This window comes from Coregonus lavaretus, assembly GCF_964263955.1.
Source record: "Coregonus lavaretus genome assembly, contig: HAP1_SCAFFOLD_4226, whole genome shotgun sequence".
Taxonomy (NCBI): domain Eukaryota; kingdom Metazoa; phylum Chordata; class Actinopteri; order Salmoniformes; family Salmonidae; genus Coregonus; species Coregonus lavaretus.
In genome coordinates this window covers 32,327-46,303 of record NW_028166354.1, presented here as the reverse complement: position 1 = coordinate 46,303, position 13,977 = coordinate 32,327, and the positions used below count along the sequence as shown (strand labels likewise).

The 13,977-nt window shown below is 50.9% G+C and overlaps 1 protein-coding gene across 1 annotated transcript in view; it reads right to left on the bottom strand.

Annotated features, from left to right (window-relative positions):
• Positions 1 to 637: 637 nt before the first annotated feature.
• LOC311114837 (EH domain-binding protein 1-like) overlaps positions 638 to 13,977 on the bottom strand; it is a gene marked incomplete at its 3' end in the record, with an annotated part of 28,971 nt that continues 15,631 nt past the window's right edge. The window contains exons 4-5 of the mRNA XM_084190066.1: positions 11,958 to 12,231; positions 638 to 872 (exon numbers count right to left, since the gene is read on the bottom strand). Of these exons, the coding sequence (XP_084046192.1) occupies positions 638 to 872; positions 11,958 to 12,231 (509 nt within the window). The remainder of the gene's footprint in view (positions 873 to 11,957; positions 12,232 to 13,977) is intronic.

Genomic DNA, 13,977 nt, shown 5'->3' with positions numbered 1-13,977 from the left:
ACACTACAGCCAACCCTACCCTCCACAACTAGAACAGCCAGCTAGCTACACTACAGCCAACCCTGCCCTCCACAACTAGAACAGCCAGCTAGCTACACTACAGCCAACCCTGCCCTCCATAACTAGAACAGCCAGCTAGCTACACTACAGCCAACCCTGCCCTCCACAACTAGAACAGTCAGCTAGCTACACTACAGCCAACCCTGCCCTCCACAACTAGAACAGCCAGCTAGCTACACTACAGCCAACCCTGCCCTCCACAACTAGAACAGCCAGCTAGCTAGCCAGCCACGGAGGGAGGGTGTGTGTATGTAATGTGTGTGTGTGTGTTTGTGTCCATGGGGTGGGGTGGGGGGGTTTGGGGCAGATGGGGTTCCTACACCCCTGTAATCAGTCTACTGATGTGTTTAAGCCCCTCATATGCTTTCTGCCCTGCACCTCATACAAACTACTTAACCCCCCCTCACCCAATCACTCCTGGCCACTGGGCTGGCTCCTCATGTGTGTGTGACCACCAGCCGTTTAATTACAACTACCAGAAATGAAGAATTTAAATAAATAAACAAACAGCCCAATAAACTAATACCTATATTCAGATGAGGGGGGGGGGCACATTACCCTCTTTAAATAGTTTTACCTTAGGGGAGGAGAAGGCTAGCTCTCGCCCCACCACGGCTGCCACGGCACTGGGTCCACTGGGCATGGATCTCTCCCTCTCTGGCCCCTCCCTGGAGGTGTTGGGGGCCGAGGGGCTGGGGCCTGGAGGTCTGGGAGGCAGCGGGGCTCTCCTCTTCTGGCTACTGAAGTCTGGAGAGGGGCCCCCGGAGGGCCGGGATGGGCTGGAGGTCCGGGGCTCGTAGAACGGGTTGGATCTGAAGGAGAGAGGGGGACAAGGAGTGAGGGAGGGGAGAGAGGGAGTGAGTGAGAGGCAGAGAGAGCAAGGGGGAGAGAGAGGTAAGGAGGGAAAGAAATCGAGGGGGGGGGGGGGGGACATGGCATGTCAAAAGGTTGTAACATTTTGGAATTTTACAGGCATAGTACTTTACATCCTCTAAAGCCCTGTACTTTACTTAGGAACACACATTCAACACCAACATAGCTGACCAGGTAGCTCAGAACCACACAGCTAGTAGTACCTCAGAACCACACAGCTAGTAGTACCTGAGAACCACACAGCTAGTAGTACCTCAGAACCACACAGCTAGTAGTACCTCAGAACCACACAGCTAGTAGTACCTCAGAACCACACAGCTAGTAATACCTCAGAACCACACAGCTAGTAGTACCTCAGAACCACACAGCTAGTAGTACCTCAGAACCACCACACAGCTAGTAGTACCTCAGAACCACCACACAGCTAGTAGTACCTCAGAACCACCACACAGCTAGTAGTACCTCAGAACCACACAGCTAGTAGTACCTCAGAACCACCACACAGCTAGTAGCACCTCAGAACCACCACACAGCTAGTAGCACCTCAGAACCACACAGCTAGTAGTACCTCAGAACCACCACACAGCTAGTAGTACCTCAGAACCACCACACAGCTAGTAGTACCTCAGAACCACCACACAGCTAGTAGTACCTCAGAACCACCACACAGCTAGTAGTACCTCAGAACCACCACACAGCTAGTAGCACCTCAGAACCACCACACAGCTAGTAGTACCTCAGAACCACCACACAGCTAGTAGTACCTCAGAACCACCACACAGCTAGTAGTACCTGAGAACCACACAGCTAGTAGTACCTCAGAACCACCACACAGCTAGTAGCACCTCAGAACCACACAGCTAGTAGTACCTGAGAACCACACAGCTAGTAGTACCTCAGAACCACCACACAGCTAGTAGCACCTCAGAACCACACAGCTAGTAGTACCTCAGAACCACACAGCTAGTAATACCTCAGAACCACACAGCTAGTAGTACCTCAGAACCACACAGCTAGTAGTACCTCAGAACCACCACACAGCTAGTAGTACCTCAGAACCACCACACAGCTAGTAGTACCTCAGAACCACCACACAGCTAGTAGTACCTCAGAACCACACAGCTAGTAGTACCTCAGAACCACCACACAGCTAGTAGCACCTCAGAACCACCACACAGCTAGTAGCACCTCAGAACCACACAGCTAGTAGTACCTCAGAACCACCACACAGCTAGTAGCACCTCAGAACCACCACACAGCTAGTAGCACCTCAGAACCACACAGCTAGTAGTACCTCAGAACCACCACACAGCTAGTAGTACCTCAGAACCACCACACAGCTAGTAGTACCTCAGAACCACCACACAGCTAGTAGCACCTCAGAACCACACAGCTAGTAGCACCTCAGAACCACACAGCTAGTAGCACCTCAGAACCACCACACAGCTAGTAGTACCTCAGAACCACCACACAACTAGTAGTACCTCAGAACCACACAGCTAGTAGTACCTCAGAACCACACAGCTAGTAGTACCTCAGAACCACACAGCTAGTAGAACCTCAGAACCACACAGCTAGTAGTACCTCAGAACCACCACACAGCTAGTAGTACCTCAGAACCACCACACAGCTAGTAGTACCTCAGAACCACCACACAGCTAGTAGTACCTCAGAACCACCACACAGCTAGTAGTACCTCAGAACCACCACACAGCTAGTAGCACCTCAGAACCACACAGCTAGTAGTACCTCAGAACCACCACACAGCTAGTAGTACCTCAGAACCACCACACAGCTAGTAGCACCTCAGAACCACCACACAGCTAGTAGTACCTCAGAACCACACAGCTAGTAGTACCTCAGAACCACCAAACAGCTAGTAGCACCTCAGAACCACCACACAGCTAGTAGTACCTCAGAACCACCACACAGCTAGTAGTACCTCAGAACCACCACACAGCTAGTAGTACCTCAGAACCACCACACAGCTAGTAGTACCTCAGAACCACACAGCTAGTAGTACCTCAGAACCACCACACAGCTAGTAGTACCTGAGAACCACCACACAGCTAGTAGTACCTCAGAACCACCACACAGCTAGTAGTACCTCAGAACCACACAGCTAGTAGTACCTCAGAACCACCACACAGCTAGTAGTACCTCAGAACCACCACACAGCTAGTAGTACCTCAGAACCACACAGCTAGTAGTACCTGAGAACCACCACACAGCTAGTAGTACCTCAGAACCACACAGCTAGTAGTACCTCAGAACCACCACACAGCTAGCAGTACCTCAGAACCACCACACAGCTAGTAGTACCTCAGAACCACCACACAGCTAGTAGTACCTCAGAACCACCACACAGCTAGTAGTACCTCAGAACCACCACACAGCTAGTAGTACCTCAGAACCACCACACAGCTAGTAGTACCTGAGAACCACACAGCTAGTAGTACCTCAGAACCACCACACAGCTAGTAGCACCTCAGAACCACACAGCTAGTAGTACCTCAGAACCACACAGCTAGTAATACCTCAGAACCACACAGCTAGTAGTACCTCAGAACCACACAGCTAGTAGTACCTCAGAACCACCACACAGCTAGTAGTACCTCAGAACCACCACACAGCTAGTAGTACCTCAGAACCACCACACAGCTAGTAGTACCTCAGAACCACACAGCTAGTAGTACCTCAGAACCACCACACAGCTAGTAGCACCTCAGAACCACCACACAGCTAGTAGCACCTCAGAACCACACAGCTAGTAGTACCTCAGAACCACCACACAGCTAGTAGCACCTCAGAACCACCACACAGCTAGTAGCACCTCAGAACCACACAGCTAGTAGTACCTCAGAACCACCACACAGCTAGTAGTACCTCAGAACCACCACACAGCTAGTAGTACCTCAGAACCACCACACAGCTAGTAGCACCTCAGAACCACACAGCTAGTAGCACCTCAGAACCACACAGCTAGTAGCACCTCAGAACCACCACACAGCTAGTAGTACCTCAGAACCACCACACAACTAGTAGTACCTCAGAACCACACAGCTAGTAGTACCTCAGAACCACACAGCTAGTAGTACCTCAGAACCACACAGCTAGTAGAACCTCAGAACCACACAGCTAGTAGTACCTCAGAACCACCACACAGCTAGTAGTACCTCAGAACCACCACACAGCTAGTAGTACCTCAGAACCACCACACAGCTAGTAGTACCTCAGAACCACCACACAGCTAGTAGTACCTCAGAACCACCACACAGCTAGTAGCACCTCAGAACCACACAGCTAGTAGTACCTCAGAACCACCACACAGCTAGTAGTACCTCAGAACCACCACACAGCTAGTAGCACCTCAGAACCACCACACAGCTAGTAGTACCTCAGAACCACACAGCTAGTAGTACCTCAGAACCACCAAACAGCTAGTAGCACCTCAGAACCACCACACAGCTAGTAGTACCTCAGAACCACCACACAGCTAGTAGTACCTCAGAACCACCACACAGCTAGTAGTACCTCAGAACCACCACACAGCTAGTAGTACCTCAGAACCACACAGCTAGTAGTACCTCAGAACCACCACACAGCTAGTAGTACCTGAGAACCACCACACAGCTAGTAGTACCTCAGAACCACCACACAGCTAGTAGTACCTCAGAACCACACAGCTAGTAGTACCTCAGAACCACCACACAGCTAGTAGTACCTCAGAACCACCACACAGCTAGTAGTACCTCAGAACCACACAGCTAGTAGTACCTGAGAACCACCACACAGCTAGTAGTACCTCAGAACCACACAGCTAGTAGTACCTCAGAACCACCACACAGCTAGCAGTACCTCAGAACCACCACACAGCTAGTAGTACCTCAGAACCACCACACAGCTAGTAGTACCTCAGAACCACCACACAGCTAGTAGTACCTCAGAACCACCACACAGCTAGTAGTACCTCAGAACCACCACACAGCTAGTAGTACCTCAGAACCACACAGCTAGTAGTACCTGAGAACCACCACACAGCTAGTAGTACCTCAGAACCACCACACAGCTAGTAGCACCTCAGAACCACACAGCTAGTAGCACCTCAGAACCACACAGCTAGTAGCACCTCAGAACCACCACACAGCTAGTAGTACCTGAGAACCACCACACAGCTAGTAGTACCTCAGAACCACACAGCTAGCAGTACCTCAGAACCACCACACAGCTAGTAGTACCTCAGAACCACCACACAGCTAGTAGTACCTCAGAACCACCACACAGCTAGTAGTACCTCAGAACCACCACACAGCTAGTAGTACCTCAGAACCACACAGCTAGTAGTACCTCAGAACCACACAGCTAGTAGTACCTCAGAACCACCACACAGCTAGCAGTAACTCAAAAGGACACACACACACAGTGAGTTAAACGGATGGTTGGGTAACACAGGACACAGGTGCTCTGAGGTCAGCTCTGAGTGACCTCATATCCCGACTGCCATGCTGGGCACTGACAGACACACACACACAGGATCTTATCAATACACAGGTCAGCCCGCAGGGTTGAAACAGGTTACACCGCTCCACGTCACTCATTCAACACTCACACACACACACAGCCAGAGAACTGGGGGAAGGGGGGGTTTGGCTAGGTATCAGGCTGAATGAAAAGACAAGTTCAGTGTCTATCTAACCCCGGCCAAAAGAAAGGAGGAGAAAGGAGGAGAGGAGAGAAAAGCAAACAGAGCCATAGAAGCTGTGGCATTCATCTGACAGACCTGCCTTGGCTAAAAGACATGTGAAAAGACCCAGGCTGCAGTCCAATCGTGTAATTTTTACCCCCTCAGCCCCTCGGGCTAGCCACTTTCCCTCGGGGTATCCCTGTGGAAACCGGATGCAGTTTGATTGCCATCTTAAGTGGCAGTCCAATTCACAAAAGTTACCCCCTCTGCCCTGGATTTAGCTCAATGAAAACTGTAGTCACGTGTCAAACTCTGGTGGCCGCCAAGTGTCCAATTTAATCAAGATGACTGCATCTGTCGGCATGTGAGAGAAAATGACTACGCTTGCATGCTAGCTAGCTAACAAATATGTATAGACAACATTCATTTTAGAGGTGGCAAATGGGAAATATGACGCTCAAAGTGTCTCAGACTCATAGTGACGAGCCTATAAACATAGCTAGCTAACTAAACACTTTTTTTTGGAATTCGAAAATGTATTCGAATAAATAAACAAACTATAAAGCTAGCCAGCCAGCTATGGGTAACTATAGCTAGCTACCTGACGAGCGTGCTATGTTAGCTTGCTAGGCGCATAAATAGCTTTAGGTTGGTTGTTGCTAGGCACAACTTCCAAGCTTTCCACAAAGGATGTTGCCTATCAGATCATCACTCTCCCTAGCTTGGGCAAGGGGATTTGAAGGTACACTCGGATGTGACGATGTAAAACTTAATTCAACGGCGGTATACCGCAGCCCCAGTTAAAACACTGAGTTCTCTCTCTCTCTCTCTGCTACTCCAGAGGCTAAGGCTGAGTCCCAAATGGCACCATATTCTCTATATAGTGCTCTATATAAACATATTGCACTATGTAGGGAATAGGGTGCCATTTGAGACGTTGCCTGGGACAACAACAAAAAAACATGGTGGACTCAATAACCTAGGAGTGCCTTGTGATGGGGTTGGGAGGAGGAATGTTAGTGATGGGGTTGGGAGGAGGAATGTTAGTGATGGGGTTGGGAGGAGGAATGTTAGTGATGGGGTTGAGAGGAGGAATGTTAGTGATGGGGTTGGGGGATGGAATGTTAGTGATGGGGTTGGGAGGAGGAATGTTAGTGATGGGGTTGAGAGGAGGAATGTTAGTGATGGGGTTGGGGGATGGAATGTTAGTGATGGGGTTGGGAGGAGGAATGTTAGTGATGGGGTTGAGAGGAGGAATGTTAGTGATGGGGTTGGGGGATGGAATGTTAGTGATGGGGTTGGGAGGAGGAATGTTAGTGATGGGGTTGAGAGGAGGAATGTTAGTGATGGGGTTGGGGGATGGAATGTTAGTGATGGGGTTGGGAGGAGGAATGTTAGTGATGGGGTTGGGGGGTGGAATGTTAGTGATGGGGTTGGGAGGAGGAATGTTAGTGATGGGGTTGGGGGGTGGAATGTTAGTGAGGGGGTTGGGAGGAGAAATGTTAGTGAGGGGCTTGGGAGGAGGAATGTTAGTGAGGGGGATGGGAGGAGGAATGTTAGTGAGGGGGTTCAGTATTTTGTTGAGTATTCTAGGGTTTTGACAAAGTTAAAAGGGTACCAGAGCAAATATCCCCTAAACCCAAACTGAATAGGAAAGATAGGGTTATCGTCTTACATCCAAGTTTGGAGGAGAGGGGGATAGAGGGGGATAGAGGAGGATAGAGGGGGGAGAGGAGAGGGGGATAGAGGGGGGAAGGAGAGGAGGATAGAGGGGGGAAGGAGAGGGGGATAGAGGGGGGAAGGAGAGGGGGATAGAGGGGGATAGAGGGGGGAGAGGAGAGGGGGATAGAGGGGGGAAGGAGAGGGGGATAGAGGGGGGAGAGGAGAGGGGGATAGAGGGGGAAAGGAGAGGAGGATAGAGGGGGGAGGAGAGGGGATAGAGGGGGGTAGAGGGGGGAGAGGAGAGGGGGTAGAGGGGGGAAGGAGAGGGGGTAGAGGGGGGAGAGGAGAGGGGATAGAGGGGGGAGAGGAGAGGGGATAGAGGGGGATAGAGGGGGGAGAGGAGAGGGGATAGAGGGGGATAGAGGGGGGAGAGGAGAGGGGATAGAGGGGGATAGAGGGGGGAGAGGAGAGGGGTAGAGGGGGGAAGGAGAGGAGGATAGAGGGGGATAGAGGGGGGAAGGAGAGGGGGATAGAGGGGGATAGAGGGGGGAAGGAGAGGGGGATAGAGGGGGGAAGGAGAGGGGGATAGAGGGGGGAAGGAGAGGGGGATAGAGGGGGATAGAGGGGGGAGAGGAGAGGGGATAGAGGGGGATAGAGGGGGGAGAGGAGAGGGGATAGAGGGGGATAGAGGGGGGAGAGGAGAGGGGATAGAGGGGGATAGAGGGGGGAGAGGAGAGGGGTAGAGGGGGGAAGGAGAGGAGGATAGAGGGGGATAGAGGGGGGAAGGAGAGGGGGATATAGGGGGATAGAGGGGGGAAGGAGAGGGGGATAGAGGGGGGAAGGAGAGGGGGATAGAGGGGGGAGAGGAGAGGGGGATAGAGGGGGGAAGGAGAGGAGGATAGAGGGGGGAGGAGAGGGGATAGAGGGGGGAATAGAGGGGGGGATGGAGAGGAGACTAGAGGGGGGAATAGAGGGGGGGTGGAGAGGGGGATAGAGGGGGGGGTGGAGAGGGGGATAGAGGGGGGAAGGAGAGGGGAAGGAGAGGGGATAGAGGGGGGAAGGAGAGAGGATAGAGGGGGGTGGAGAGGGGGATAGAGTGGGGAAGGAGAGGGGGATAGAGGGGGGTGGAGAGGGAGAAGGAGAGGGGGATAGAGGGGGGAAGGAGAGGGGGATAGAGAGGGGATAGAGGGGGGAAGGAGAGGGGGGAAGGAGAGGGGGATAGAGTGGGGAAGGAGAGGGTGATAGAGAGGGGATAGAGGGGGGAAGGAGAGGGGGGAAGGAGAGGGGGATAGAGTGGGGAAGGAGAGGGGGATAGAGGGGGGGTGGAGAGGGAGAAGGAGAGAGGGAAGGAGAGGGGGATAGAGGGGGGAAGGAGAGGGGGATAGAGTGGGGAAGGAGAGGGGGATAGAGAGGGGAAGGAGAGGGGGGAAGGAGAGGGGGATAGAGAGGGGAAGGAGAGGGGGATAGAGAGGGGAAGGAGAGGGGGATAGAGAGGGGAAGGAGAGGGGGATAGAGAGGGGAAGGAGAGGGGGATAGAGTGGGGAAGGAGAGGGGGATAGAGTGGGGAAGGAGAGGGGGATAGAGAGGGGAAGGAGAGGGGGATAGAGAGGGGAAGGAGAGGGGGGAAGGAGAGGGGGATAGAGTGGGGAAGGAGAGGGGGATAGAGAGGGGAAGGAGAGGGGGATAGAGAGGGGAAGGAGAGGGGGATAGAGAGGGGAAGGAGAGGGGGATAGAGTGGGGAAGGAGAGGGGGATAGAGAGGGGAAGGAGAGGGGGATAGAGAGGGGAAGGAGAGGGGGATAGAGAGGGGAAGGAGAGGGGGATAGAGTGGGGAAGGAGAGGGGGATAGAGTGGGGAAGGAGAGGAGGATAGAGAGGGGAAGGAGAGGGGGATAGAGAGGGGAAGGAGAGGGGGATAGAGTGGGGAAGGAGAGGGGGATAGAGTGGGGAAGGAGAGGGGGATAGAGAGGGGAAGGAGAGGGGGATAGAGAGGGGAAGGAGAGGGGGATAGAGTGGGGAAGGAGAGGGGGATAGAGAGGGGAAGGAGAGGGGGATAGAGAGGGGAAGGAGAGGGGGATAGAGTGGGGAAGGAGAGGGGGATAGAGTGGGGAAGGAGAGGGGGATAGAGAGGGGAAGGAGAGGGGGATAGAGAGGGGAAGGAGAGGGGGATAGAGAGGGGAAGGAGAGGGGGATAGAGTGGGGAAGGAGAGGGGGATAGAGTGGGGAAGGAGAGGGGGATAGAGAGGGGAAGGAGAGGGGGATAGAGAGGGGAAGGAGAGGGGGATAGAGAGGGGAAGGAGAGGGGGATAGAGTGGGGAAGGAGAGGGTGATAGAGAGGGGAAGGAGAGGGGAATAGAGGGGGGAGACAAGCAGAAAGAATGCAGGGAACAACAGAGTCCTTGTTTCTGAAAGAGCTCCCTAGTCACTGTGTCTCAGGGTTGGGGGGGGCTTGTGTAACTCTCACAAGGCTACACACGCACGCACGCACACACACACACACACACACACACACACACACACACACACACACACACACACACACACACACACACACACAGAGACACACACACACAGAGACACACACACACACACACAGAGACACACACACACACGTACATATACAGACACACACACACAGAGACACACACACACACGTACATATACAGACACACACACGTACATATACAGACACACACACGTACATATACAGACACACACACACAGACACACACACACACACACACACAGAGACACACACACACACGTACATATACAGACACACACACGTACATATACAGACACACACACACACACACACGCACATATACAGACACACACACACACAGACACACACACACACACGCACATATACAGACACACACACACACGTACATATACAGACACACACACGTACGCACACAGACACACACACACACACGTACATATACAGACACACACACACACACACACGTACATATACAGACACACACACGTACATATACAGACACACACACGTACACACGCACACACACACACGTACATATACAGACACACACATACATATACAGAAACAACAACTGTGCACACAGGATTACACATGAAGATAAACACAGATACACACACCAGGGTTTCCGTTAGCTGGCAATTGACGGCTTTTGTCCGCTAAAAAAAATTAAAAGGCGATAAATAAAACTGTTGCTGGCCGAAATGACCGGGAGAAAAAAAATCCCATTGAGTTTTATTCATTGATGGAAATACCAGTCGATGGAAATACATTTGACCGTCATGCTTATCGGTCTATAGGTAATTTGCATAATTGAGTGGAATTAAATTGGCCTGTGTGTGTGTTTTCGTTAGTCATCATGTATCTTATTTATCCAACACAACTATCACACACGCACAACATACAGAGGCTATTTTGAGGGTTGCTGCTGGAGTAAAATGTGCTTTCAGAAGCCCATTCATTGCGCAACAATTCTAAATGTAATCGTGTGTTAAAAACAGTTTTGGTGCACGATTAAAAATAGCTACTATTTTTATTTCTCAACTGGTAATTGAAGCGTGCCTCCCATTCACCATTCAAGTGCAGGCAACAGGCTATCAGCACATCCCCCACCACTTTACAATGTGAGTTGGAGGCATTTTGAAAATACTTAATTGTTTGAAACCTGAAAGTTTTATTTCATATTTTGAGGCATGTCTTACCTTGCTTCAAAATAGCCTTTAGGCTAAATATGACCATGGAAACATGGAGGAAATTCTTTTATAAAGACTTAATTGGCGGCGTGTGATTTTCAAGTTTGGGGAAGCTTACAATTGATCCTACCATTTCTACCGTTCTGTGTGCCAGTTATGATTTTCATATGCGCATTTTCATGTAACAGTTTTATTTCAATAATATCGTTTTCGTTTCTCAAAATCACTGTCACGTGGTTCATTATAAAATTCTCAATTAAAATGCAAAAAAAAATTACAATTAAAAGTCAAGATCACCAGCCTCTGCCATTGTAGGATAAATGCCATTGATACACCGTGATCCATTGGCGGCTAAAGAAACGAGCACATGGAACTCAGAGCCTATAGGCCAATGCAGCAGTAGGCTACACTTTCTGAGGCTGGTAACTCTAATGAACTTATCCTCTGCAGCAGAGGTAACTCTGGGTCTTCCTTTCCTGTGGCGGTCCTCATGAGAGCCAGTTTCATCATAGCGCTTGATGGTTTTTGCAACTGCACTTGAAGAAACTTTCAAAGTTCTTGAAATGTTACTTATTGACTGACCTTCATGTCTTAAAGTAATGATGGGCTGTAATCTGTCTTTGCTTATTTGAGCTGTTCTTGACATAATATGGACTTGGTCTTTTACCAAATAGGGCTATCTTCTGTATACCCCCCCTACCTTGTCACAACACAACTGATTGGCTCAAACGCATTAAGAAGGAAAGAAATTCCACAACTTTTAAGAAGGCACACCTGTTAATTTAAATGCATTCCAGGTGACTACCTCATGAAGCTGGTTGAGAGAATGCCAAGAGTAGGCAAAGCTGTCATCAAGGCAAAGGGTGGCTATTTGAAGAATCTCCACATACACACTCTCTCTTTAACCCCCACACTCTTTAACCCCCCCCCCCACACACACACACACACACACCGACCCACCCCACACATCCCCCTGTAACTTACTCATCCAGTTGGTCCTCTGGTGGTGCGTTAGTATCAGCATACAGGTACTTGCTCATATCCACCGGCCTGACCCCCTTCCTCCCCCTGGGTTTGGGAGCCTCCGGCTGCTGGACCTGGGGCCCCTGGGGGTCTGGGTCCTGGTCGGGCTGGTCAAACGGGTTGGACTCTGTGTGTGAGTGTGTGTTGTTTTCGTCCTCGTCGAAGGGGTTGGAGGGTTCTTGGTCACAGTAGGCCTCTTGGTCCTGTCGGAGGGTGAGGGAGGGGGGCCCTGTGTCTGGGGGGGAGAGAGAGAGAGGGTTAGAGACATACACAGGCACACACACACACAGAGAGAGAGAGGGGGCTAGAGACATACACAGGCACGCACACACACAGAGAGAGAGAGGGGGCTAGAGACATACACAGGCACACACACACACAGAGAGAGAGAAAGAAGCACTGACAGAGAGAAAGAGAGAGGAGTGTCATGTCTGTCTACTATGGTGGACAGAGAGAGAGAGAGAGAGAGAGAGATGGGTCAATATTGTCTTAGCTGTCTGTCTGTCTGTCTGACAGTATTCTGCTTTAGTGACAGAATACATAAACACACACACACACACACAAATGATTCACAATGCTACGTGAGATTTCTTGACAGCTCAACAACAAACAAAAGGGTAACATTTAGTTTGGCATGAAGCACTTTATAAAAACAACCTCAGAACAATAAAGACATCTTTCAACAACTATGTCATTAAACTTGGATAGAAACCACAATATAAAGCCTCATAGAGGATAAACAATCAGTCTATGACTTTGTCCCCATAATAATATACACTACATGGCCAAAAGTATGTGGACACCCCTTCAAATTACACCCGTTGCTGACAGGTGTATAAAATCGAGCACACAGCCATGCAATCTCCATAGACAAACATTGGCAGTAGAATGGCCTTACTGAAGAGATCAGTGACTTTCAACGTGGCACCGTCATAGGATGCGACCTTTCCAACAAGTCATTTCGTCAAATTTCTGCCCTGCTAGAGCTGTAAGTGATGTTATTGTGAAGTGGAAACATCTAGGAGCAACAACGGCTCAGCCGCGAAGTGGTAGGCCCCACAAGCTCACAGAATGGACCTGCCGAGTGCTGAAGACGTAAAAATAGTTTGTCCTTGGTTGCAACACTTACTACCGAGTTCCAAACTGCCTGTTCTTCGGGAGCTTCATGAAATGGGTTTCCATGGCCGAGCAGCCGCACACAAGCCTAAGATCACCATTGCGCAATGCCAAGCGTTGGCTAGAGTGGTGTAAAAGCTCGCCGCCATTGGACTCTGGAGCAGTGGAAAAGCGTTCTCTGGAGTGATAAATCACGCTTTAACATCTAGCAGTCCGATGGATGGACGAATCTGGGTGGCTGAATGGAAGCAAGTCCCCGCAGAAATGTTCCAACATCTAGTGGAAAGCCTTCCCAGAAGAGTGGAGGCTGTTATAGCAGCAAAGGGGGGACCAACTCCATATTAATGCCCATGATTTTGGAATGAAATTTTCGACGAGCATGTAGTGTAAATCTGCTAACCCCTAACCCCTTATAGAGAGGTAGACATACAGTAAAGAGAGAGAGACTGGGCCTCCCGAGTGACGCAGCGGTCTAAGGCACTGCATCACAGTGCTTGAGGCGTCACTACTGACACAGGTTCGATCCCAAGCTGTGTCACAACCGGCCGTGACCAGGAGTCCTATAGGACGGCGCACAATTGGCCCAGCATCGTCCGGGTTAGGGGAGGGTTTGGCTGGGGGGGCTTTACTTGGCTCATCGCGCTCTAGCGACTCCTTGTGGCGGGCCGGGCGCCTGCAGGCTGACTTCGGTCGTCAGTTGGACGGTGTTTCCTCCGACACATTGGTGCGGCTGGCTTCCGGGTTAAGCGGGTGTTAAGAAGCGCGGTTTGGCGGGTCATGTTTCGGAGGACGTATGACTTGACCTTCGCCTCTCACGAGCCCGTTGGGGAGTTGTAGCAATGAGACAAGATCGTAATTGGATCGT